At 37.8% G+C, this 23,482-nt stretch overlaps 1 protein-coding gene across 5 annotated transcripts in view; it reads left to right on the plus strand.

Annotated features, from left to right (window-relative positions):
* The window catches only part of ANK3 (ankyrin 3), a 701,075-nt gene that overhangs the window by 137,403 nt on the left and 540,190 nt on the right, over positions 1-23,482 (plus strand). The window contains exon 1 of one of the 5 annotated variants that reach the window (XM_015147570.3): positions 18,541-18,960. The exons of the other annotated variants lie outside the window; for them this stretch is intronic. Within the exon in view, the coding sequence (XP_015003056.1) occupies positions 18,898-18,960 (63 nt within the window). The 5' untranslated portion in view covers positions 18,541-18,897. Of the gene's footprint in view, positions 1-18,540; positions 18,961-23,482 lie in introns of those variants that run through there. 5 annotated transcript variants of the gene reach the window in all.

A 23,482-nucleotide genomic window follows, 5' to 3' on the forward strand; every position in this document is an offset into this window, starting at 1 on the left:
GATCTCATCCTTTTTATGGCAGAATAGTACTCCATTGTGTATATGTACCATTCATATGTTGAATGTTGTACCATCTTTATCCATTCATATGTTGATGGATACTTAGGCTGCTTCCAAATCTGGCTATTGTGAACAGTGCTGCAACAAACATGGGAGTGCAGATATCTTGTCGATATACTGATTGCCTTTCTTTCGGGTATATACCCAACAGTAGGATTGCTGGATCATATGGTAGTTCAATTTTTAGTTTTTTGAGGAAACTACAAACTGTTCTCCATAGTGGTTGTGATTCTGGCTAACTTTAGCAGAAAAATCATCCATTTGAAGAATATTTGCTTGAGCCTGGGAGGTCAAAGTTGCCGTGAGCCGTAATTACTCCACTGCTCCACTGCACCACTGCACTCCATGGCTGACAAAGCAAGACTCTGCCACAAAAAAAATTAAAAATAAAATAAAAAATGAAGGATGTTGGGTAGCTTGCAGATTTGAATGGAAGCCTGGAGAACAAGGCTTGGAATTATGGCAGGAGCAGAAGAATGTGGCAAGCTAAATAATACAGCCAAGGTCATACCCCAGAAAATGTCCACTTAGGACTTTACTAATGGAGCTGGTCATGATTGCTGCTGAACACCAACCCCAGTCATGACTTCTGTGATAACCTGCTGCTGCCCCTGTGTTTTGTGTCTCTTGCTGTCTGGCACACACGTGTCGTTTGAGGTATCTGGGATAACTGCTAGGTTTTCAGCACCTTTCTGCATGGTGTCTTCAATGTCATTAACTACAGTTGGCCCTCTGTATCCACGGGTTCTGCATTCACGAATTCAACAAACTGTGGATTGAAAATATGTCAGAAAAATAAACAATAGAAAATAACAATACAACAATAAAAGTACAAATAAAAAACCAATACAGTTAAACAACTATTTACATAACATCTACATTGTATTAGGTATTATAAGTAGTCTAGAGATGATTTAAAGTATGCGGGAACATGTGAGTTGATTGTATGCAAATACTATGCTGTTTTGTAGAAGGGACTTGAGTATCTGCAGATTTCCCAATGTCCATGTCTGCTAAATGGCCACAAGGACCTTTGAGAAGGGCTAGGCAACAGACTCATGAACTATAGTTACGATGTTACTGCAGATATATATAAGCATTCTTTATGTTGTTCTTCACTTTTAAGTTGATCTTAAAAACATAGTAAACTAGAACCATTACATCTGAAACACTCAGTCCCAATTATTTGTGTGGATTGACTGTCATTTCCGTTTATCTTCAGTTTTCTTTTCAAGTAGTTCCCAAATAGCCTCATAAAGAAGTAAAGTGAATGAGATGTAATTAATTTTAATAACATTTTAATCTAATGTACTCAAAATATTATCATTACAACATGTAGTAAGTATAAGTAACTATTGAAGAGATATTTTACATGTTTTTTCATACTGAGTCTTCAGTGTCCAGTGTGTATTTTACATTTACAGCACATCCCTATTCCCACTCAATGCATTTCAAGGGTGCAATCCCCACATATGACTGGCGGCTACTATATTGGATAGGGCAGGGCTAAATTATGGTACTGGATTCCAAGAGTTGGCCGTGAATTCTTCAGTAAATAGTTTTGGACTGTTCTCAGATCTTCACCTGGAAGGAGAAATACAGAAATAGAATAAATCAAACTTGTCTAAAGTATATTTTCATTATGCGCTTTTTATAAAGTATATCCACAGTAAACATAAAAAAAGAATTTGTGGCTCAAAGACTACACCTACTCTTTTTAGAAATCCAAGTAGCAGCCAACAATTATTAGGGAGGGGCAAAATTATGGAAATTGAAAGGAAGGCTGTATCTTTAGTTAGGATTGGTTGAGAGGAAAATCAATAGCAATTTAGCAATACTGAAAGGAAGTTGGTTGAAATAGTACATTTAAAAAATGGTCATGATAAATTATCCATAATAGCCAATGAAATCTTTTTCCATGTAAGACCTTTCAGAATGGTAATGGTTGAAAGGAAAGAATTACAAGATTATTTTCTGATTGGGCATACCAATGCCTTTTTTTCTTTAAACTAGTTTCATTGTCTTCTATGGAATGAAGGCATTGCCACGGAGATTAAGGTGCTCTCTTCTTTCATGCTATCTGTTGCCAGAGTTTTATCCTGCTTCAAGCCACAGTCATCTGTGACTTCAGTTGTCATCCACATGGTTAATGAGCCAAGTCAATGTGCTACCTTGAAAAAAGTCTATCAGTAACTTAGTTTATTATAACAGGCAAAAAAAAAAACAAAAACAAAAAAAACAAACCATGTTTATATGATTCCATTGCATATAGAAGATGCATAAATATTTACTAGGCATTTGGACTTTGGGATCAGACTTATTAAGAGCTCATATGAGATTGATACTGTTTTTTATTTTGCCTAAACATTTTATCGGGGAAAATTTCATATATGTGCAAAATTAGAATCAGATAATTAACCTCCATGTAACCTTTAGTCTAGCTTCAACAATTTATAACTGGTAGCTAATTTCTTTTTTATCTGTAACTCTATCCCCATTTACCTGAAAGTAGAATTTTAGAATCATTGACAATCTATAAGTAATTTCAGTATCCTTAATAAAATACTACATCACACCAACAATTTAAGAATCTTAATGTCATCAAACATTAAATGTTTTTATTTCTGAAATTATCTTTTTTAAAATAATAGGCTTGTTTGAGTCAGGATGCAATCAAGATGTACATGTTGCCTTTGGTTGATAGGCTTGTCTCTTAATCAACAGACCTCCTCCTTCTCCCCTTTCACCCTTGTAATATATTTTTGTTCATTTGTTTTGGTGTTTGTTTTTGAGACAGGGTCTCACTCTGTCGTCCAGGCTGGAGTGCAGTGGCGCAAACATGGCTCACTGCAGCCTCAACCTCCTGGGTTTAAGCCATGCTCTGAGTTCTGCCTCCTGAATAGCTGGGACTGTAGGCATATACAACCATGCCTGGCTACATTTTTTTATTTTCTGTAGAGATAAGGTCTCACTATGTTGCCCAGGCTGGTCTCCAACTCCTGGACTGTCTCGGCCTCCCACAGTGCTGGGATTACTAGTGTAAGCCACCTCACCCAGTCCCCTTGTAATATATTTTTTGAGAGAATTAGGTAATTTGTTCTTAGAATTTCTCACAGTTCAGATTTTGCTGGTTGCATCCTGGTGATACTGGTATCATGTGCCTCTATTTCCTGCATTTCTTGTATAATTATAATAATAAGTAAACTGAGAAACAGGCCGGGTGCAGTGGCTCATGCCTGTAATCCCAGCACTTTGGGAGGTCAAGGTGGGTGGATCACGAGATCAGGAGTTCAAGACCAGACTGGCCAATATGTTGAAACCCTGTCTCTACTAAAAATACAAAACTTAGCCAAGCATGGTGGCACTCACCTGTAATGCCAGCTGCTTGGGAAGCTGAGGCAGAAGAATTGCTTGAACCTGGGAGGCAGAGGTTGCAGTGAGCTGAGGTCACGTCATTGCACTCCAGCCTGGGCAACAGAGTGAGAATCCGTCTCTAATAGTAATAATAATAATAATAATAATAATAATACTGAGAAACTCAACCAGATTTATATTGATTTATTTATTTTTTGCTAGAAATATTTCATAGATGCTGTTGTGTGCTTTCCTTTAGAAACACATACTGTCTAGCCGTCTCTCTTTTTGTGATGTTAACATTGGTGAACATGTTTGTGCATTATTAGCTTGGACCATCCATCCATTATAAAGTTCCCCATCAAATTTTCAGCTAATGGGTTTAGCAGCCATTGATGATGATTGCTTTGATCCATCATTTCAGTAGGATCACAAAAATTCTAAAACTGTCATTCTTTCTTAATTTATTACCTGGAATATTTTGACATAGAAAAACTTGCCTTTATCAACAGTTTGGCTACTTTGAGGTACAGTTGCTGAAACAAAGGATTAATCTTTGATTTTTTCCTTATTTAATATTTGGTCGGTTGGTTCCCTGAGGTATCCTCCAAAGGTAAATAATGTTTTGGGGTATTTTTTAAAGTATTATTATAATTTCTGGATTTAAACATATTAAATGTATTTTAATCCATTCTATCTATTACTGTTTTTGATGCCTCACTCTGGCTATTTGGAAGCCTCTTTAAGTTGGCACTGAGTCCTTTTAACATGACTGCAGTGGATTTTGACAGCTTCCTTGCTTTCTGTCGTGCCAAGATGTTCTAGGCTCATCTTACATTTCTCTGCTCCAGATCTTGACTCCAGATCTTGAATCAGCCATTTCTACAAGGTTTCTAGAGGTGAATAAATGCTTTTAGAGACAGCACCTGGGCATCTCGAGTTTTAAGTTTTAGGAATTTTTAATCTGGAGTTTGTATTAGTTACGGAAACTCTAATGAAAGTAGCCATAATCTCAGTGGCTTAATGTAATTCAAGTTCATCTTCACCTAATGATATGGTTAGGCTTTGTATCCCCACCCAGATCTCACCTTGAATTGTAATCCCCAGGTGTTTAGGGAGAAACCTGGCAGGAGGTGATTGGACCATGGGGGCAGTTTTGCCCCATGCTGTTCTCGTGAGAGTGAGTGAGTTCTCACAAGATCTGATGGCTTTATAAGTGTTTGATAGTTCCTCCTACACATGCTTTCTTCTCTCTCCTGCTGCCATGTGAAAAAAGTCCTTGCTTTCCCTTCCCCTTCCACCATGATTGTAAGTTTCCAAGGCCTCCCCAGCCATGCAAAACTGTGAGTCAATTAAGCATCTTTCCTTTATAAATTACCCAGTCCTGGGTATTTCTGTATAGCAGTTTGAAAATGGACTAATACACCTAATATATTGGCAGACAGTCTTCCATGCAGTAATTTGCAGACCCAGAAGCCTTTTATCTTACAGCTACCATAACCCCTAGTGGCTCAGAATCCTGTCCTTTCAGTGGACAAATACAAAAAGGAAAGTGGACAGATACCTACTTTTTAACTACTTTGTTCTGGAGGTGATACATGCAATTTCTACTTTTTATTAGTGAGAATTAGTCATGTGGTCCCACCTCAAAGCAACATGGTACTAAATGTAGCCCCTGGCTACAATATCTACAGTATAGATATTGCACATTGTATAGAATACACATTGTACAATATATTGTAGAAGCAGAGCACACATCTTGGTTGGATGTCAAGCTGTCTCTGCCAGAGACCAGCTCTTCTGTCACTGCAAATCGTGTGCCCTCCCCTACTCCTCCAGAGTCAATCCAAAGTCTTAGATGGTTACTGCATCTGGCTCAAGGTATAGTATCTTCCATCACATTGAATAAATATATAGTGGTGGGGTAAAGACAGGTAACCACAATAAAACTGCCATTTGGAAAAATGAAGGTGAGCCATAGCTATCCCTAGTCCATAGAAATTTTGGGCTACTGTTGGGTATACATTATGAGGTGCTTCTGCTCTGACATTGAATAAAATTTCTTGATTAGGCTCAAATTCTACCCTCTGAGAGCAATTCCCTGCTGATTGCTCTCTGTAGCCCTTGTCACTACTCTGGAAAATTCTTTCTCATCCATTTTCATCCATGTTCACATTTAAAGTGATTATTGAAGACTGTACCATCTTTGAAATCTATACATCTCTTGCATTCTGCTTCCTACCTTTGCAAGTTTGAAGGTAACTTTGGAAATTCTAAGTTTTTTTTCCCCTTTTTTAACACTCAAAATGTCAAAGTCTTTTTTTGTTGTTGTTGTTTTTGAGATGGAGTTTTACTCTTGTCACCCAGGCTGGAGTGCAATGGTGTAACCTCAGCTCACTGCAACCTCTGCTTCCTGGGTTCAAGCAATTCTCCCGAGCAATTCAACCCTTAGCCTCCTGAGTAGCTGGGATTACAGGTACCTCCCACCACGCCCAGCTAATTTTTGAATCTTTACTAGAGACGGGTTTCACCATGTCAGGCAGGCTGGTCTTGAACTCCTGACCTCAGGTGATCCACCCACCTTGGCCTCCCAAAGTGCTGGGATTACAGGCGTGAGCCACTGCACGCAGCTTAGTAATATAATTCTTCACCTTGGTACACGTCTAATCTATATGCTTCCAGTTAATTCCATTTGCCAATAACCTCACCCAAAGGTCTGTCAGGGTATAACTACCAAACCTTATTGTTTCCTTTACTTTCTAATTCCCTTGGCTATATCTCTCATCTAGAGGCAGCTATTATATGTTACCTGAAGTGATAGAGAGAAGGGCATATTCTTAATCTGACCTTTGTTCCAGGACTAAATCTCAATGGGTTTTATCCTTCAAAGTGTTCTCAGTATCCTATCTTACTGTCTGGGGTCTTTGGGGGCACTCAGCCTTTTCATTTCTGCAAGTCCCCAAATTTCTTAATGTTCTCTATCCTATACTTAAACTTTCTCATAATTTTTGCCTAAGCTGATCTCTTGCTTCCAAAACTTTCCCAAATGTTGACAATAACAACCAATATACATAAAACTTACAGGCACAACAAGCATGCAGTCTGCCTTTCAAGTTACTGCAGGCCAGGTTTACCAAGTGTTTCACCACCTGTGTACATCAAGACTCTAACTCTCCAGCATGCAACATCAATTTCCTTGCTGCCCAACTGCTAGGCCAATTTTAGATATTTGTTAGGCAGGATCTCGCTTGAAGGTACTAATTTCAGTATTTGTTAGGGTAATGCTGGCTGCTGTATTAGGGACTGTCACAGGATCAGAAAATTTTAGAACTAAAGCGGGACTTTAGAGATCCTGAGGTACATCCAATGCCCCTTCATTTTAGGAATCGGAAGCCACATGGGAAAAGGCTGTGATTTGTCCAGAGCCACAGAGTGACCTTGAGGCAGTACATCTACCAGTCCCACTGGGCTTTGGTGACCTTGGCCTCTTCAACCATTTGCTCAGCTCTGGCACATACTAGAGACTTAATGAATATTCATCAAACTGGATTGGGAATGTGTAGGTCTAACTGTATGAAGACATCATTGAGTTTCAGACTAAAAGAGAAGAAGGAAAGAAAATTCAGGAAACAATTGCAACTTCAGTAGAAATGCCTCAGGAGAGGTGTAGATTAGAGGAACTACATGGCTTTGCTATGTGTATTTTGTACTCTTTCGTGCTTTTCATTTTTTTGTTGTTGTTTTCATTAGGAGATGGGGTCTTGCTCTATTGCCCAGGTTCAAGTGCGGTGGTGCAATCATAGCTCGTTGCAGCCTCAAACTCCTGGCTCAAGTGATCCTCTAGCCTCAGCCTTCTGAGTAGCTGGGACTACAGGCACTTGCCACCATACCTGGCTAATTTTAGTTATTTTGGTGGAGACAGAGTCTTTCTTTGTTGCCTCGGCTGGCCTTGAACCCCTGGCTTCAAGCAATCCTTTGCCTTGGCCTCCCAAAGTGCTGGAATTACAGCCATGAGCCACTACACCCAGCCTCATGTCTATTGTTCCTTCCATAATCAAAATGCTAAGGACATTTTGATGACATAGTTTTGACACCAGATAGCAATTCTGATGTCATCTTAATAATAAGCCATTTACTATTTAGCTTAAAAACAACCAAGTAATTGGTCCAGCATATGGACCTCTTAACCGTAATTCCCAATCTTCCTCTCACCTACCTCTGAAATTCTGGTGAAAAGTGGAGGTAGAGAGAGGTGATCATAATTAGGATGAGATCGGCTAAGGTTAAGGAAAGGGATGGTTTAAGATAATAAGAACCATCATCTTTTAAAAAATGACACACAATCATACATATTTTGGGGGTACAATGTGATGGTTCCATACATGTGTAAATTGTGTAAAGATCAAATTAGGAAAGCTAACATATCATCACCTTAAACATCACTTCTTTATGATAAGAACATTTAAAAAACCTCTCTGTAAGCTATATTGAAATATATAATACATTGTTCTTAGCTCTAATCATCATACTATGCAATAAACCACCAGAACTTATTCCTCCTATCTAACTATAGCTTTATACCATTGGCCAGTCTCTCACTATCCCCCTTCCCTCTTTTCTTCGCTATCCCTGGTAACCACTATTCTACTCTCTACTTCTATGAGAGTAACTTTTTTAGATTCTACATATGAGTGAGACCTCACAGTATTTTTCTTTCTGTGCCTGGCTTGTTTCACTTCAGGTAATGTTCTCCAGGTTCATCCACATTGCTGCAAATGACAAGGTTTCATTTTTTTAATGGCTGAATAGTATTCCATTGTGCATGTGTACCACAGTTTATCCATTTATCTGCTGATGGATACTTAGGCTGATTCCATATCTTGACTATTGTGAATAGTGCTGCAATGAGCTAGGAGTGCAGATAGCTCTTCAACATACTGAATTTATATCCTTTGGATATATACCCAGTAGTGGGATTGTTGGATCACATGGTAGTCTTATTTTTAATTTTTTAGGAACTTCCATATTGTTCCTTCCTTAATGGCTGTACTAATTTAGAGTCCTACCAGCACTCTTTTCTCCACATTTTCACTAACACTTGTTTCTTTTGCTATTCTGATAGTAGCCCTTCTGACTGGAGTGAGGTAATAAGATCAAACAAAAAAGCTTCTGCACAGCAAGGGAAAAAGTCAACAGACAAAAAGACAACCTACAGAATGGGAAAATATATTTGCAAACTATACATCTGAAAAGGGGCTCATATCCAAAATATAGAAAGAATCAATATATTTATATTTTATATAATATATTGTATAAAAAATGTTTTTTAGGAATCTGAGGCTAACATGAAAAAAGGCTGTGGCTTGTCCAGAGCCACAGAGTGACCTTGAGGCAGTACATCTGCCTCAAGTCCCACTGGGCCTTGGTGACCTTGGCCTCTTCAGCCCTTTGCTCAGCTCTGGCACATATTAGAGGCATAATGAATATTGGTCAAACTGGATTGGGAATGTGTACAAATCTAATTATATGGGGGCATCACTGAGTTTCAGACAAAAAGAGAGGAAGGAAGGAAAATTCAGGAAACAACTGGAACTTCAGAAGAAATGCCTCAGAAAGATGTACTGCCTCAGATGGATGTACTGCCTCAAGGTCACTTGGTGGTTCTGGACAAGCTGCAGCCTTTTCTTTATTATTATTATTATTATTATTATTATTATACTTTAAGTTCTGGGATACATGTGCAGAACATGAAGGTTTGTTACATAAGTATACACGTGCCATGGTGGTTTGCTGCACCTATCAACCCGTCATCTACATTAGGTATTTCTCCTAATGCTGTCCCTTCCCTAGACCCCCAACTCCTGACAGACCCCAGTGTGTGATGTTCCTCTCCCTGTGTCCATGTGTTCTCATTGTTGAACTCCCACTTATGAGTGAGAACATGCTGTGTTTGGTTTTCTGTTCCTGTGTTAGTTTGCTGAGAATGATGGTTTCCAGCTTCATCCATGTCCCTGCAAAGGACATGAACTCATCCTTTTTTTGTGGCCGCATAGTATTCCATAGTGTATATGTGCCACATTTTCTTTATCCACTCTATCATTGATAGGCATTTGGGTTGGTTCCAAGTCTTTGCTATTGTGAATAGTAAGCTGCAGTCTTTTCTCATGTTGGCTTCCAATTCCTAAAATATATTCCAACAACTCAACAGCACAAAAGCAAATAACCTGATTAAAAAATGGGCAAAATGGCTGGGCACTGTGGCTCACGCTTGTAATCCCAGCACTTTGGGAGGCCGAGGCGGGTGGATCACAAGGTCAGGAGTTCAAGACCAGCCTGGCCAAGATGATGAAACCCCATCTCTGCTAAAAACAAAAAACAAAACAAAACAAAATGAAAATTAGCCAGGCATGTTGGCAGGCACCTGTAATCCCAGCTACTCAGGAGGCTGAGGCAGGAGAATCACTTGAACCCGGGTGGCAAAGCTTGCAGTGAGCTGAGATCGCGCCACTGCACTCCAGCCTGGGTGACAAAGCGAGACTCTGTCTAAAAAAAAAAAAAAAAAAAAAGAGGGCCAAATACCTGGATAGGCAGTTTTCAAAAGCAGACATACATACAAATGTCAAACAGATGTGTGTAAAGATGCTTGGTACCCCTAATCATCAGATACATGCACATTATGAATGACCTTTATATTTTGGTGGTGTGTGAGAAGTGGCCTGCTGAGCTTTCTATGTCAATACTGTCTCTCACACCACATCAAATTGTAAAATTGGGCTTCAGTTTTTAGATAGAATAACACTTTCCGTGTAGGACAATGTCCAGCATGACACAAAACTCTCTAACTCCGTTACTTGTCAGTTCGTTAATTCAGATGGTATTTATAATGCACCTCGCCTGTACCAGGCCCTGGGCTGGCACCTGAGATATACATATCAGTTGATATAAGCTTTGTGCCAGGAGCTTACAGGCTATGCATGTTTATTAAGTCTCAGAATATTGTACTGAACCAGAATATTGCTAGCATTTTCAAAGATGGTAAAAGTTTGCCTGGACCTAGATGTGACCATCTTTGCCTACTCTGTCTTCTCCTTTATAGGCAGAGAAAGCAAGCTTGTAGTTCATTTCTTTCATAATTTTTCCCACCCTTCAAGCCTGAAAAATGCCTGGACAGCGGTGCTATGCCAGATTCCCTCCTTAGGTGTTCTTTTCAGTTATTTGGGGACATTTTCAGTTTCTGAGTGAGCATATCTTCAGTTTGTAAGTCAAAGTCAGTATAAAAGTTGGGTTTGTTTTAGTGAAAAAGAAATTTTATATACTATGTTACAAGAATTAAATAATAAAGAATACCTGTATACTGAGGTTAATTATTTGGAGAGATTTCTTAATAACTTTGGAGGATTTTGTATAATCCCAGAGGATAAATAAATTTTCATACAGAATCATATAATGATTAATTATCTCAAGCTAACTTTAATTTACATGGAAAATTCTGATTTTAAAATTCTTTTGTAGAGGAAGTTAGAAAAAGGCAAAATTGGAATATGTTTATAATAGCAGTGGTAGGTTTGAGTTAGCTAAATACGGTATACCAAAGAAACCATGGTGTTTATATGCTGGCTGTCATCTGAATAGGAATTTATAGAAACTTATTTAGATATCACCTGTGGCTCTCCAATCACTTATTCATTTCTCACTTTGATTTAGAATAGAGGCTGTGTGTCCTTTTGTCCTCTGTTTCTTAGACCTAAAAATAAATCCATCCTCATTGATTATCTTGATAGACTGAGCATAGTCATGAAAATAAAATTTACAAAATAGGAAATAAGTAATGAAAGTTAGTAGCAAATGTGAAGAATGTGAAGAAATATAAAGAGTGTTCTATCAGCCAAAGAAATGCAAATTAAAACATAGCATAATATTGGAATATGGAGAGTTGGGAAGCTGCTATGTTGGATGGATATTTGATAATAAAGAACTCCAGTGGAGCTGTATCTGTCCAATTTGGTAAGTATGACAAAAGATTGTTGCTAACTTATGTTGATGAGGTTATAAGCAAACACACATCCTTATACCTCATTGAGGAATGTTTAGATTGATAATGAATGGTAAACTCCAGAGGAAATGTCATTTTCACTGCTGATTCTTATAGGATTTTCTGAATCATTTTACCATGTCTTAAATGTATGAATCATATTTGTGTGTCAAAACCATCAATATTACAAATAATTAAAGGATCATTATAAAAGGATTGACATTGTCCTGCAGTCCCTCACTTTAAGAGGAATATGTGTTCTCAGTTATTTGGTTGGAGAAACCTGGGTCAAGGACCGTGACAAACCCAGAAGACTGTATGACAATCAGTATAAACTTATTTTAAAATTAAGGATGTTACCTTAACTTTATAATTATGACTTCCAACTAATGTGAGGGTTAATAATGACATGATGAAAATATCCTTGGCTAGAACCTGGTCCTGGTTTTCATGTCAGTATCATTTTTGATCGTGGCGCTGAGGCAATATTTTGATGTCACAGGTGAGGGTACAAGTAAGGCAGGAGCATCTTAGAACAGCTTGCATAATCTTCATTCCACAAACTCCCCACTTCAATAGCTCATTCCTCTTTCATTGTACTTTCTCCTATTCTCCTTTTTTATTTTATTTTATTTTGTGTGTGTGTGTGACTAGAAAAATCTTTTTTATTCTTTTTTTTTCTTTTTTCTTTAAATTGAGACAGTCTCACTCTGTCGCTAGGCTAGAGAGCAGTGGCACAATCTCAGCTCACTGCAACCTCCGCCTCCCAGGTTCAAGCGATTCTCCTGCCTCAGCCTCCAGAGTAGCTGGGACTCCAGGTGCGTGCCACCATGCCCAGAAAATTTTTGTATTTTTAGTAGAGACGGGGTTTCACCATGTTGGCCAAGATGGTCTCGATCTCTTGACTTTGTGATCCGCCCACCTCAGTCTCCCAAAGTGCTGGGATTACAGGCATGAGCACCCGGCCAGAAAAATCTTTTAAGCTCATTTTTTTTCTCCTGTTCCTTGAATAAATTATTTCAGACATCTATGCCAACAATTATTAAGCAAAACCAAATAAAAGGTAGGAGATATCCAGACATACTCATCATTATATCGTGTTGGTCTTAGGCAAGGTACCATCAAGGTTAGGATAAAGTTTTAAGATACTAGGAAATATCATTTAAGTTAAAATTTTAAGAAATCTAATTCCTTTTCTAATCCCTTTTATTTTAGGAGATGAACAAATAAGGGTCTTGATAGTTCTATGTTGTTGGAATATGGAGAGTTGGGAAGCTGCTATGTTGGATGGATATTTGATAATAAAGAACTCCAGTGGAGCTGTATCTGTCCATCTTTTGTATGACTTTTCCACAGCAATAAAAGAAAGCCAAGCAGAAATACTGACCCCATTTCACCATGGACTCAAATATAAGCAGCCGTAGTTCTTAGTCATTTTAATATGAGCATTGTTGGAGATTACCTTTTACAAAGCAAGGTTTTGTATCATCATGGTTCTTTTAAAATCATTTAGGATCTTTATTATTATGAAGTAAAACACATGGATTTAGGGAAGATCAAAGGAATGGCTCATCGGTTCCTCATCTCACAAAAGAATGTATATCTGCCATGTAAATATCACCGGGCCTCTAGAGAAAATTGTTAGTCTAGTGAAAGAAAATTACACTGCTCAAAAAACCATACCAATGAAAATGCAAAGGTTCAAGGAAGTAAATAAACAAAAAGCAAACCATGCATTTACCAGCTATGTCTCCTTGAACATTCTGTCTCTCCCTACTTTACTAATGTACTTTTATTATATCATTGTATTTTAATGGTGATATGGCTGAATAACCAGGAAAGAAAGAAAACTTGGAACAAAACTGGAAAATCCTGTTATGGACCTGGTTGAAGGGTTCAATGCATTGTCAAAAATGAATCTAGTGTATCAAAACCATACTGTCACAAATAATGTTGCTTACAGTTAAACTAGGTTTACAAAATTCTATCTTAATTTACAAATGATCATTAGATATGGCAAAAATCATTGTAGATATTTGAGGATGGGTTGAAAATTGCAACTCAATTCACAATCTCATTTCTGCTTCACCTTACGCCCCATACCTACCTGAATTTCCAGTTGCTGTAAGAAGGTGGACCAATGTCACTGTGACCATTTTTCATGAAGACTCAAAGAAGACTAGAAGCCTAATATGTAAAGCAGGTTTCTTCAGATGCTTTCATCACATTAAAAATACGAAGACATTTTATAAAACATAATGACTTTTATACATACATGTGTTAGTCTGTTTTCATGCTGCTGATAAAGACACACCTGAGACTGGGTAATTTATAAAGAAAAAGAGGTTTAATGGACTCACAGTTCCACATGGCTGGGGAGGCCTCGCAATCATGTTTGAAGGAGAAAGGCACATCTTACATGGTGGCAAACAAGAGAGAGTAACAGAACTTTTGCAGGGAAACTCCCTTTATAAAACCATCAGATCTCATGAGACTTACTCACTATCATAAAAAAAAGCACAGGAAAGACTTGCCCCTATGACTCATTACTTCCCACCCATCCCCCCCACAACAGGTGGGAATTGTGGGAGCTACTAAGATTCAAGTTGAGATTTGAGTGGGGAGACAGCCAAACCATATCAGTACAATTATACTCTGATGCTTTAGTATTTGTAAATCTTTTCTATGGCCTAGAAGTTTAGTGCCCCAGGAACATCACTTGAGATAGTAGACAAGCAGGAGAATGAAAGAATACTGGTGGTAGTGGTGAAACTAACTTCAAGACCATCCTTAGCCTAAGGCAATGCCAGCTCTATGGGAAGAATGGCCACCTAGTTCCTCTCACTCTCTTTATCCTGTTCCCTTCTCTGATGGCATTTGCACTAAGTAGTGCAAAGTAAATACCAAAACCCCACAGTGAAGTTTTCATGAAATGCACCTGATGGAGCTTAGTTATTATTTTTTTTCAAATTGAAGGTAAATGCATAACTATTAAGGACAAATTCGTTTACTATTGAATATCATCTCACATTTCACTGCTAATTTGGCATTCTCTGGGAGATACTGGTGGAGTGCAAAGAAAGCTCTTCAGAGCAGTTGGTAGAATTGTTTCTGGTCCCAGCTATGCTGTGCACTGGCTAGGTGACTCAGGGAAACCCTTGCCACAAGTGGAGGAAGCGGGCACAGCATCTTAGTGTTTCACTCGGCTCTAAAGATTCCTTTGTTTTCAGAAAAACAGCTTATTTGACTGTGGATTTGTCTTTCACTTTTACAAGTATTTTAAACATCGAGGAATGGTATCAAAGGAATGCTGTTAGTAAGATTTAGTAACTATTTTAGCTTGCCAACTAGCAGTGTAAATTACAGTAAGTGCCTGACGTCCTAACCTTAAAAATAAAATTAGCCTATTCATATAGGCATTTCTGCTGAACTTCAATGGAAGGTTGTTGCTTCATTTTGTTTTACCTTTAATATGACATACCTTCATGTCAGTCAAACAATCATATTCAGTGTTAGTGTTTTCAAGTGAATTTTATGCAGAAGATAGCTTAAAAAATGTGCTTCCTAATAACCCCAACCCTGTTATTTCTCCTATGGCAAGTTACTTTATGTTTTAAAAATAGATCTGTTCTACGAGACTTCAGTTGGCCCTGGTTGGTGTCCTCTTATGCGAGTTATTTAATTTAAAAATAGAACAGTCTCAGATCTGTATCAACTAGTTTATGATGACTTCTATCAGGAGTGAACTCTAAGTAGGCAGTGAATTCTGTGGAGTAAAGTGTGGGAACATTATAATCCAGTCGTGTTTTCCTCTTTGATGAACTAATAGAGCTTTGCATCCAAATTGATATTTTTCGTGTATTCAGCTTATGTTTTTTCTTAGGTTAAATTTAACTTCCCCAAGAGCTGAGGGAATTTTATAATTTAGGTTGAAAAGAGATTACCGCTGCAAACTAGTTAACATTTAACATTTTTGAAACAAGTAATCACCCCTAGACTGTTTTTAGGTCAATCAAATTACTCTTTTACACAGAGCAATTTTAATTTAAAATGCACTGGTACACCTTTGGGCATATTAAAACAATCATTATTTCTTTGAATGCATATTTCTAGAGTAGAGATGTAGAGAAACATCATTAAATAATAATACTTTTTCTATTAAAGGTAAGTTGTTTTAATTTTCAACCTTGAAATGAAATTTGTCCTATTTTATAAAGTGAAAATATGTTTTTACATTGTTAGAAATTAAATTACCATTGATTTTGTCATGATTTAAGGCCTTAACTCTAACATAGGAGCTCTTTTTGCCTTACATAGTTTCAGAGATGTAATTATTTGTTTCTTTTAAAAAGTCTGGAACTTATCAAGTTACAGAAAATGGACATAAAACATGTTATATGCCACATAGTTTTATTATTAAATTATAACTTTAAATGATACATTTTGCTATCTAAATAATTTGACATATTTTAAACATATTTTTCAAAATTGGATTTTCTGTCAGACCTAATTAAACAACGTGACATCTTGAAATATTATTCAAAGTTACGAGTTCCTCATCAGGAAGAATAATTCCTTCTTAAAATGATCTTTTGTAGAATTTTGCCACATAATCCAGTCTTTAAAGGTGCTGTTTTTTTCCCATCCAACCAGCAGGGAGCACTTTAGCTTGTAATATGAACCTTACATATACAAATGAATACAGCCAAGATCATGCTTTATCAAAGAAATGGGCAAACAACTACATTAAGTCACAGGTTGATTCATTTCCTGCCAATTCATGTTTATTCGATCAATTTCCTAAATTTTGCATTAATTTAAACACACGTTTATAGTTTACAAATAATTTTATGATGACATTTTCTTCAAACATGTTCTTGTGCTATGCCCTTTGCCAGACATATCATGTTAATTGTATTTTGTATATTTTATAATCCCAATTAACTTGTAAATTTTTACGTAAATGAACTAAATTTAATCTCAATTTTTGTACCCCTTCAGTTGTTTTTGTTTGTTTTCTGTTTTTAAAGAAAGAGACCCATGCTCTTCTGAGAGTCAGTAAATAGTTGTTGACAAAGGCATTTTTTGGGAGGTAAATCCTACTGCCTGGAATCTGCTATAGACAAATTATTTTAGGTGGATGTACTATCTCAGTTGCTTGCCTAGTGAAGAATGTCAAGATTTAGGTCGGAAAGTCGAAATTGAATCCATCTGCTTAGACTCTTCAGCTTATGAAGAATTTGTATAAAGCACCTTCCTCATCCTCATCCCTCAAAAGACACACAGCTAATAAACAAGGTTCACCTGATTGAAGTCAATGAGCGGTAGAAGCAGTAAAGGTATTGCCTGCCCCCCAGATTTCCCCATGTTTTTTGAAGATGAGCAAGGGTTGAATCACTGAAGAACTTGAAAGATTTATTTTGCCATCTTGAGATGTTCTACCTTTTATATTGCATGACAAGAGGAATGTTACTGAATAGTGGCAGAAAATGGAAACTGTGGTTAAATAGCAGTTCAGTATCTGAGCAGAAATATGGAACATGGGGATTAGATGCCTAACACCATTCAGAATTCTGGCCATCCCAGACTTACTGAGATGTATATTATTATAATTAATGCGCACATCTCAAATAGAAAGTAGCTCAAATAGCTGCCCTATGGTTGGTAAAATCCACGTGGGTCTCTGAGCATGTCACTTGAATCCCTATGCTTGGCCTGCTCAGCCCTGGGTAAAGCATCTAAGCATCCCTCTAAATCATGTTTTTCTCCGGGACTGGTGTTTCAGGTGTAGGAGAAGGAATCTTGGTTGAATATGGACACAAACCTACTTTACATGATAGGCAAAAAATGGTGACGATTTCAGCCTAAAGACATCTGTTCTTTTGGTTTAATATTTTAGCATCATGTCCTCAAACCATTTTTAAGTCCCCCCCAACACATACCACTGAAAAATTAGCCCTCTGCTACTTGTTTTTTCCTGTATGGCTGTGTTTTACATTCATTTGAATCCCATTTCTCCTGACAAAAAAGTTAATATTCATTTGAATGCCATGTCTCCTGAATAAAAATGTTAGTGTGTAGAACTAATATGATTTATTCCTGGCTCCCAGCCCCTAGGAATGGACCTGAACCCGCTCTCCCCTTCTTTCTCCCTTTCCACTTGTTACCCCACTCCCACCCTCTACCCGTGTCAGTTATCTGCTCAAAGTGCTCTGTTTTCATCTTAGTGGTTGTCTGTGGTGGCTCCTAGAACCTTATTTTTTCCTGAATCAGAATGTATCTGGCATGCTTCTAAAGATGCTTAAATGACAGCTCATAATAGTAATTTGGCTGTGTTTAAATGGATGGAAGGCGTGGTGAGGGGGTTTCCACCCAGGTGTGAAATATCCCAGATACTCAGAAAATATCCAGATTCCTGGGGATCAGGATGGCGTGCAGCGGGGAGTGTGGGCACAGTGTGTGGCCAGGGCAGCTGGGGAGTGTGTAATGTGATCTGAGACGCACTGCCCTAAACACAGTCAAGAAGCACAGAATGTTTCTGCCACAGAGACAGCAGCTTTGCTCTTAGTATTTCCTGAATATTCTGGAGGGTTTCTTGTTGGTTGGTTGGTTGGCTAGTATATTCATGGAAGAAAACCAATGATTAAATATGAATCATGGCAAATTGGGTATGGGGCTTTCCGTCATTAACCCTGCATTAGAAATCCTTAGGTGAAGATTGGCATCTTTTTGCATGTCACATTAAAAAAAAAAGTAATCACGGAGAAAATGTAGCCTGTGATGTGACTTCTCCAGTCGTGGTAGGTCTCTTTTATTGTTTGAATCATTGAGTGTTTTTTTACAAACCAAGTAACCTGATCTTTTATCACTCTCCCGACCGCCTCCTCCGGTATGCCCTGATGCATTCAACACATGTGTTAGTATGAGAGGCTAGCAGCACGGAGAGCAATTTACATTCAGCTTCCCAGCCTGCTTGAAGCAGCAAATCAGCCCCTGGGAAGGCTTCGGAGACTTGTCAGCAGTCTGTAGCTTATTTCTGTGTGTGTGAGGGTGTGTGTGTGTGTGTGTGTGTGTGTGTGTCTCTCTCTCTCACCATTTCCAGGCTCAAATCACTGTGGAGGAACAAGCAACAAAGTCTTGTCAGGATCTTATCTCAGGGTAATGATTAGTTAAAAATGAAAGGCTAAAATATTGATTTTCTTTAGAAGAATAATTGACTGTTTGATGCAGAGAACACCCAGTTTCTTCCTGAGGAAAGCTGAACAGGGCTACATTAGCAGTCCGTGTCTCTCTGACAGCAGCAGGGGCTGGGTTTAAGCAGCGGCTGCTTTGCCTGGGGAGCACCCGTAAATGGACTTTGGTCTCAATGCTTTGACTCTTTGTCGTGGTTTTGGATGTTGGAATACCGGCGGTGATCTGTCTTTTATAAACACACCTGATTTAAAGGAAAGATGAGTGAAGAACCAAAGGAGAAAAATGCAAAACCTGCTCATAGGAAAAGGAAAGGAAAAAAGGTAAGAAATGAATAAGCAACATGTTCTCTTCATTGTTCTCTGGCTCTGGGGAGGAAGTGATCTTTAGGCTGAATTTTTAAGAGATTGGCTTTAGATTTTTAAGAAGCTGCTAGAATCTGAATGCTTTTGTTTTTCCAGTCTATTAATGGGTGTGTTCTGTCTTGGAGGAAAATCATCACAACTCGGATACATTGCTAAAATATTTAAACAGTTAAATACAGTCATTTAGATTTCACTGAAGTGGTGTGTTTTTCATAGTGATATTCAGGATTATTAAGTAAACACATGTCCTAATTATGTGGGTGGGTGTGTTTTTTTCTCCTTTAAATTTTACAGAATGCTCGTTAATCAACAGGGTATAATTACTAATGAATATTATTATGGTATAGATGTTTAGCTTGAACATACATTTTAGGGAAACTTAGAGAAACCTGTACTTATACTTTAAAATTACAGGATGGAGGTGAACTCCATTTTAATTATTGATCACTTTATGGCTGACAGATCTCAGGTTTGCATTCTACCCTGCAGTCGTACAGCCAGATGCCCAGTTTGTCTATTATAATCCATAAAATTAATTTTGTTTTCCATGTAAATTGAGGAATCATCAATATATTAATAGATGATTATGGTAAACCTGTAGATTCATTTTGGTTTTCTTGAATGTGTATATCCTCAAAGGTGCTCCTAACTTTTTAATACATTTTGCAATGGGGAAAAAAGATGATTCCCTAGATCTGTCATTTGGTTTTAATCCATTGTGGTTTATAAATTGTCTTGGTTTTAGGGTGTGCCACCAATGGAAAAGACAGTTGTGCATCTGTAACAAAGAAAAACAAATATCTAAAATAGGATTATAGCTCATAGATATTTAAGGAGAATGTGTGCTGTATTTAAAAATCTATAGTCAAAATCTTCAGATATAATATTTTAATTACTAGGACTCATGTATAATTTTACCTCTTTAAAATGCTTCCTTGGCCCAATGTAATGTATGCTCAGACAGTGGACACATACAGAATGGTGGCTATAGTAGAGAAGATAAATATTTCAGCTCCTCGTGGAATATATCAGGCATTTTAAAAATGTTCATAGTCTGTTTATTATTAATTAAAAGATTAATTCGAATATGATGTTCTTAAGGGACCTACTACCAGCAGACTGTTCTGAGGTCACGTCTATGTACATGCCAACATTCTAGGGCAGTGGTTCAACGTCTTCCAGATAGTGAATCTGTGCAGACTGGTTTTAAGTCAGCCTTGACTTCTTGTACATTGCCTTGGCAGGGGTTGATGATGTTGCAAAGGTGTTAGTCTGATTTCCCAAGGGAGCAGGTCTCAGCTGCACAGCACAAATGATTTGTTTAATGCCTAGCATAGTGGCGCTGGTCTCAAAAAAAAAAAAAAAATGTCAGGTTTGCTCATGTTTATGAGATATGGCTTTAAGTGTCTTGACAGACTCCACCATGATTCTGAACACGGAGTGTCATAGAGAGCCGAGACAGACACATGAACCACGACAGTGCAATCCAGATTAGAGTGAGCAGTGGCTGGATTCATTGTAAATCATTGAGCTTTTATGTGGAATCCTTTAACATAGGCTTTTTTTCCCTCCTCTCTCTACCTTGAAATTTTCCCAGCTGTGTTCCATGTCTCCTCATATGAGGTTATCCTGCTCAGAGCTCAGTATGAAGTCAATTGCTTTGAGCCCTTCTTCCTTCATTCCACACTCTCCCAACTGATACTAGGGCACTCTTAATGAAAACTTTGATCATCATCCACTGCCTAGTACCTTCTAAACTCCTGACTGCCTGCTCAGTGAATACCAAATTCCTGACCATAGGGCCTGAAGCTCTCCACAGTCTAACCTGTACCCACATTTCAGGTTTTTTCCCCTCATCATACTTCATTCACATCTAACTCTATCCAGACCAGGGTTTTTACCAGTCCCTGAATTAAATCATTCTTCTGATGCTTGTTCTTTGTCCATTGAGAACGCATTTCTGTGCCAGCCCACTGGGTGACATCCTATCCATCTTTGAAGGTCAAACCCAGATCTTGCCCTCTTCTTGAAATCTCTTGATTCACTCTAGTTGGAAGTTAGTCTTCTGGATGAACACAGCACCTTATACTCTCTGGACACTTAACACATTCTGCTTCTTTTTCAAGCTATCAGATAGCTGCTTTATTCTCTTGACCACATTGAACCTTCTGATATTTTCCTCCAGAAGCACTCAGCATGCTTCCTTGTATGCAGTTGACACTAAATAAATGTCCCATTGAATTATCTCTACCAGCTTACTGACCAGAGTTTACTAAGAATTTTCAGTGCTAGAGCAGATATCTTTCAAAGGAGTAGGCCTTTTCTCCCCATATTTTCTGGGAAAGGGATACAATATTTTGTTCCTGAAAAATATGTATACATATTTATATATCTTTTTATTCTGAAGCAAATATTCCAGAAGTTTTCTGGGTGCTCAAGATGACCTATACTGAAGCAGGGGAGGGTGTGGTCAAATAAAAGCATTTCAGGTGGGAAATATACGCAACCTGCCAAACTCTGTGGGAACAAGCTCCCCAAGCATTCAAAATACTTCCTAGTGACATATGGGATTATTTTAATACAACATTTAGTGTGACATCATTTTCTGTAAAAGAATCTATCTTAAAATGGCCTTTAAAATTATGTGTTGGTGTTGAGTGTTTTCAGAAAAACAGATCACATGCTTAGGGTATTTGGGTATAAAGTCTCTCTTGAGACATTTAATATTGAGTTATCAAGATAAATGTGATGGAATCATATTATTCCTCTGTTAGCATATAATATTTTTGTATTTTGATCAGGAATATAATGATTCAAGTTGGTGTTAGGAAATGCTTTTTCTAATAATTTATGTATTTTGTTCTGGAATGTGAAGAGGATATCTATGTATATCCATATTCTGTAGCTGTTTATCTCTCTTTATGCTAGTTATGAAAGAAGGATTTGCTTGAAGAGACCTGGGTGCTCTTCTAGTCTTGCTTGTAACTTGATATCTTGTCTTGAATAGATTAATTAAACTCTCTTTTTCTACAAAATGGGGATCATGTGCCTGAGGTAGCTGCCAGGATACTAGGAAAGTAAAATAGAAATAATCAATAAGACCATATTTTTAAAAGAGTTTTTAAAACGATAACACCTAACCTCGAAGTGGTCATCATAGTGGAATTTCAACTTGATGTAGAGTAACTGATCCTACAGAAGAGATAACACAGGAGAACATATTGCCCCCTCTGATATTATACTGCAGAAGTGCTTATTTTAACTAGCCACCAAGGATAAAATGTAGGAAGTGACACTTAAAGATTTTATTTCTTTAGCATCTGTATTAGCTTGGGCTACCATTAAAAAAAAATACAATAGACTAGGTGGCTTAAACAACACAAATTTATTTTCTCACAGTTCTGGAGAATGAAAGACTGAGATTAGGATGTTAGCATGGTTAGGTCCTGGTGGGGACACCCTTCCCAGCTTGCTGATGACCATCTTCTTTCTATGTGCTCACATGGCCTTTCCTCAGTGTGTATCTGTGGAAGGAGAGGCATCTTTTCCTCTTCTTTTACGGCCACCAATCCTATCATATTAGGACCTCATCCTTATTACCTTATTTAACCTTAACTATCTCCTAAAATCCCTGTCTACACATACAGTCACATTGGGGGTTAGAATTTTAACATATGAATTTGGGGGGTTGAGGGGAGACACAATTTTATCCATAGCAGCATCCAAAGAAGGGTGTATTATCCAGGTTCACAACTTAGGTGTGCTTAATAAATCATGTGATGTTGATTGAAATTATATTAATTCAGTTCACTTAGCAGATGCTATGTAGGGGACAGCCTTCAATTACTGACTAGAGCCAGCTACAGGCATACCTCAGAGATATGGTAGGCTTGATTCCAGACCACCGCAGTAAAGTGGATATCACAACTAAGCAAGTCATGCACATTTTTTGGTTTCTCAGTGCATGTAAAACTTATGTTTGCACTATGCTATAGTCTATTAAGTATAGTCTATTAAGTATGTATTTTTTTATGTCTAAAAAGGCAATGCACATACCTGAACCTTCTGCGAGTCTTAATCTTTTTGCTTGTGGAAGTTCTTTTTTTGATGTCGATGGCTGTTGATGGGTGGTGGTTGCCAAAGGTTGGGGTGGCTATGGCAATTCCTTAAAATAAGACAACAGTGAAATTTGCCGCATTGACAAACTCTTCCTTTCATGAAAGATCTCTCTGTAACATGCAATGCTATTTGATAACATTACTCGCAGTAGAACTTCCTTCAAAATTGAAGTCAATCTCAACATCACCACTGCTTTATCAACTAAGTTTATGTAATACTCTAAATCTTTTGTTGTCATTTCAACAATGTTCATAGTGTCTTCACCCAAGAGTAGATTCCATCTCAAGAAACCACTTTCTTTGATCGTCCATAAGAAGTAACTCCTTATCCATTCAAGTTTTATCTTGAGGTTGCCACAATT

This window comes from Macaca mulatta, chromosome 9 (genome assembly GCF_049350105.2).
Source record: "Macaca mulatta isolate MMU2019108-1 chromosome 9, T2T-MMU8v2.0, whole genome shotgun sequence".
Taxonomy (NCBI): Eukaryota; Metazoa; Chordata; class Mammalia; order Primates; family Cercopithecidae; genus Macaca; species Macaca mulatta.